At 38.7% G+C, this 4,401-nt stretch overlaps 1 protein-coding gene across 3 annotated transcripts in view; it reads right to left on the minus strand.

The window, feature by feature from the left end:
* LOC106879448 (acetyl-CoA carboxylase) overlaps positions 1-4,401 on the minus strand; it is a 125,827-nt gene that overhangs the window by 83,708 nt on the left and 37,718 nt on the right. For all 3 annotated transcript variants that reach the window (XM_014929017.2, XM_014929008.2, XM_014929024.2), the window contains one exon: positions 847-970. In XM_014929017.2, the coding sequence (XP_014784503.1) occupies positions 847-970 (124 nt within the window). The remainder of the gene's footprint in view (positions 1-846; positions 971-4,401) is intronic.

A 4,401-nucleotide genomic window follows, 5' to 3' on the forward strand; every position in this document is an offset into this window, starting at 1 on the left:
TATCACAGTTCCAGAAGTGGAGTAACAAAATGTGAAAGTAAAAATTTTGTATGTTCTCAATTTGACTAAAATGTAATTGTTTCACTTTCAACATATGGTCTCAGATTGGACGAAACCACTTGCAAAAAACAGTACACTTTCCACATTGTTAACCCCCTCATTGTGAAATTAAATTTCATGGTTATTCCAGTAATGACGTTAAATACCTACCAAGAAGTAGAATTGATATTTTCTGCAAGTCACATTGCCTCAATAAACATGACATATCTCAACAAAGTGAAAGCATATGGCTCAGTGGTTAGAGCATCGGGCTCACAATCATGAGGTAGTGAGTTCCATTCTCGGACTGGGCTTTGTGTTGTGTTCTTGAGCAAAACACTTTATTTCCTGTTGTGCCTGTTCACTCAGCTGTAGAAATGAGTTGCGACATCATTGGTGCCAAGCTGTATTGGCCTTTGCCTTTCCCTTGGATAACATTGATGGCATGGAGAGGGGGAGACTGGTATGCATCAGCAGCTGCTGGTCTTCCATAAACAATCTTACCCGGACTTATGCCTTGGAGGGTAATTTTCTAGGCACAATCCCATGATCATTCATGACCAAAAGGAGTCTTTACCCTTTACCTTATCTCAACACAAAATAGTTTCAAACATAACATTCCACAACAAAAGACTTATTGATGTATAAAACTGCTTTCCACAGTTAAGGGTAACAAAGTTTTGAGTGGATATATATGATTTCTACAATAACAAAGTTAATGTCGTAAATATTTCAGCAAAAACATAAAACTTAGTAATCTACAAAATAAAGACACACAAAGTGGTTTTAACAAAACACCTTACTTACTGTGTTGATAACTTTATTACCACCAAACTTCTTCACAAATTCTTCCGGTGTGGCAACTGTGAAATCTTTCGGGTAAGTAGAACGTTTCCCTCGATGATCCAGGTTAACACCTGACATCGTATGCCTAAAAAGAAGGAACAATAAATGACAGAGATCAAGATGGTCGCAGATGTAGTACGAGCGGCGACACAGCTGGAAACAGCAAAAATAACATTAATGATAATAATTATCAGCATCATCATCATCATCATCATTATTATTATTATCTTTATTATAAAATAATCACAGTAAAAATTAAGCTAATGTAAACATGATAGGTTTTGTTATTTTTGTTATCGTTATTATTATTATTATTATTATCATGAACTATAGAATGAGAGGAAAAAAAAAAGGGTAAACTAAAAATAACCTTTAAACTTCAGTTTTCAACAGCGGAAATAATTCTTATCTTTTTTTTCTTTTTTTTTTAACCCGCCATCACTACTACTACTACTACTACTACTACCACCACTCCACTGACTTCTACAAACTGAAACAAAAAATGTCATAATCATTTTTAAAAATGAAAATAAATAATAATAAAACTGAATCCTAGAAACCCTTATGCTGGAACAGGCATGGCTACGTGGTTAAGACGTTCACTTTGCAGTCACGTGGTCGTGAGTTCAATCACTCCTGTATGACACTTTTGAGCAAATTCATTTTACAGTATGCCTATGGTTGACCAATACTTTATGAGAGGCTTATTGAATTTGTGAGGTGAAAACTACCAAAATCCTCATGGTGGTGGTGGTGGGGGGGGGTGCATTTGTGTATGTGTGTGTGTGTGTGTCTATGTGTGTCCGTGCACGTGCGTGCATGCATGTGCCTGTGTATGTGTGCATGTTTGTGTATGTGAGTGTGAGCATGTTTGTGTGTGTGACTATGTGCATGTGTGTGTAGTGCATGCTTCTGTGTGTGTGTGTGCATGTGTGTGTACATGTTTGTGTGCGAATGTGCATGTTTGTGTGTGTGTGTGTGTGTGTGTGTGTGTGTGTGCATGTATGCGTGCATGTTTGTTTGCATGTGCACATATGTGTGTTTATGCTCATGTAAAAGCTGTTGTTGTTGTTAAAGTTAACTTTTTACCTTGCACTTGTTTCAATCTTTGGATAGCAGCCATGCTGGAACACTACCTTGAAGGGTTTAGCTGAACAAATCGACCCCATTGCTTATGAATTTTAAGTCTGGCACTTATTCTATCATGTTACCTGGACATAAACAAACCAAGAAGGGTTGTCAAGCAGTGTGGCAGGACAAACACAAACATGTAGACAGGCACACACGCACGCACACACACACACACACACACACACACACACACACAACAGACTTCTACGCAGCTCCCATCCATTAAATTCATTCACAAAGCATTGGTTGGACTGGGGGCTACAGTAAAAGAAACTTGCTTAAGGTGTTGTGCAGTGGGACAACTTGAAACCATGCAGTTAACTTCTTAACGACACTATGTGCCTTCGTCTATGTTGGCTACTTGATATCAAAATAGTACAAGGATCAATCATCATCACCATCATCGTCATCGTTTAATGTCTGCTTTCCATGCTGGCATGGGTTGGATGGTTGACACGGAGCTAGCTAGCAGGGAGCTGTCCAGACTCAAACTGTCTATTGTCCCATGGTTTCTATGGCAGGATGCCCTTCCTAATGCCGACCACTTAACAGAGTGTGCTGGGTGCTTTTCATGTGCCAATGGCACAGGTGCGTTTATGTAGCACCGGCACGGGCGCCGTTTTTGAAGTGGCACTGGCACCTGAAAAAGCAGACCTGTATGTGTGGAAGACAGCAAAGTCATTAAAACCCTTGATAGCAAGGCTCCAATAAGGCCACAATTCGATGACTGAAACCAGTAAAACAGAAAAAATTAAAATGAAATCCACACAAAAACTGTTTCTTGAAAATTTAACAAATTTACTGCAACTTAGAAAAATAATCTCTTTACTCTCTTTTTACTCTTTTACTTGTTTCAGTCATTTGACTGCGGCCATGCTGGAGCACCGCATTTAGTCGAGCAAATCAACCCCAGGACTTATTCTATGTAAGCCTAGTACTTATTCTATCGGTATCTTTTGCCGAACTGCTAAGTTATGAGGACGTAAACACCAGCATCGGTTGTCAAGTGATGTGGGGGGGGGACACAGACACATACATATATATATATATATATATATATATATATATATATATATATATATACATACATATGTATGGCGGGCTTCTTTCAGTTTCCGTCTACCAAATCCACTCACAAGGTTTGGTCGGCCCGAGGCTATAGTAGAAGACACTTGCCCAAGGTGCCACGCAGTGGGACTGAACCCGGAATCATTTGGTTGGTAAGCAAGCTACTTACCACACAGCCACTCCTACGCCTTGTTGTATCTAGGGTGAGTCATTATGCCAATATTAATAACACACACACTGATCCAATTCCACTCCTTTATTATTAGTCAATTGGTTAAATATCCAACTAACTATTTGATTGCTTGTTTAACTTTGTTAAACAGTAAGCCATTCATTTTATTTTAGTTCGTTTTGTTTTTTGTTGTTGAAGCTATTTCATTACTATTTGTAATTTGTTCAATAACTTTTCTCTTAGTCCGTTACATGTCACCAGATATAAAAATGAAGTAGAAAATAATCACAATTCGAGTACTAAGATAAAAAAGAAAAATTATTCATTAAGTGAGAGAAAATCTCAATGGTTATTTTTTTTTTTTAATCTTCAAAAGCAGAAGTGACTCACTTATCCTTTATCTTTTACTTGCTTCAGTCATTGGACTGCAGCCATGCTGAAGGGCTTAGTCAAAATAACCCCAGCACCTATTTATTAAGTTTGATACTTGTTCTATTGGTCTCTTTTGCCAAGCTGCTAAATTAAGGGTACATGAAAAAAAAATCAATACCAGTTGTCAAGCAGCAGTGTGGGACAAATACAAACACACAGATCATCATCATCATCATCATCATCATTTAACATCTATTTTCCATGTTGGCAAGAGTTAGACTGGAGTTGTAAGCTGGAGAGTAGCACCAGGCTCCAGACGATTGTTTTGACTTGGTTTCTATGGCTGGATGCCCTTCTTAATGCCAATCACTCTACAGAGTGTACTGGCTGTCTTTTTGTGTCACTGGCACAGGTGTTATCATACGTCACCAACACAGTGCCCTTTATGTGTCACCAGCGCAGGTGCTTTTTATGTGTTATTGGCAGTGGCCAAAACACATATATACACTTTAGGTTTCCACACAGTTCCTTATTCCTTTATTGCCCACAAGGGGCTAAACATAGAGGGGACAAACAAGGACAGACAAAGACATTAAGCTGATTGATTACATCAACCCCAGTGCATAACTGGTACTTAATTTATCGACCCCAAAAGGACGAAAGGCAAAGTTGACCTCAGCGGAATTTGAACTCAGAACGTAATGGCAGACGAAATACCGCTAAGCATTTTGCCCGGTGTGCTAACGTTTCTGCTAGCTTGCTGCCTTTAAGTT

Source organism: Octopus bimaculoides, chromosome 2 (assembly GCF_001194135.2).
Source record: "Octopus bimaculoides isolate UCB-OBI-ISO-001 chromosome 2, ASM119413v2, whole genome shotgun sequence".
NCBI classification, from domain to species: domain Eukaryota; kingdom Metazoa; phylum Mollusca; class Cephalopoda; order Octopoda; family Octopodidae; genus Octopus; species Octopus bimaculoides.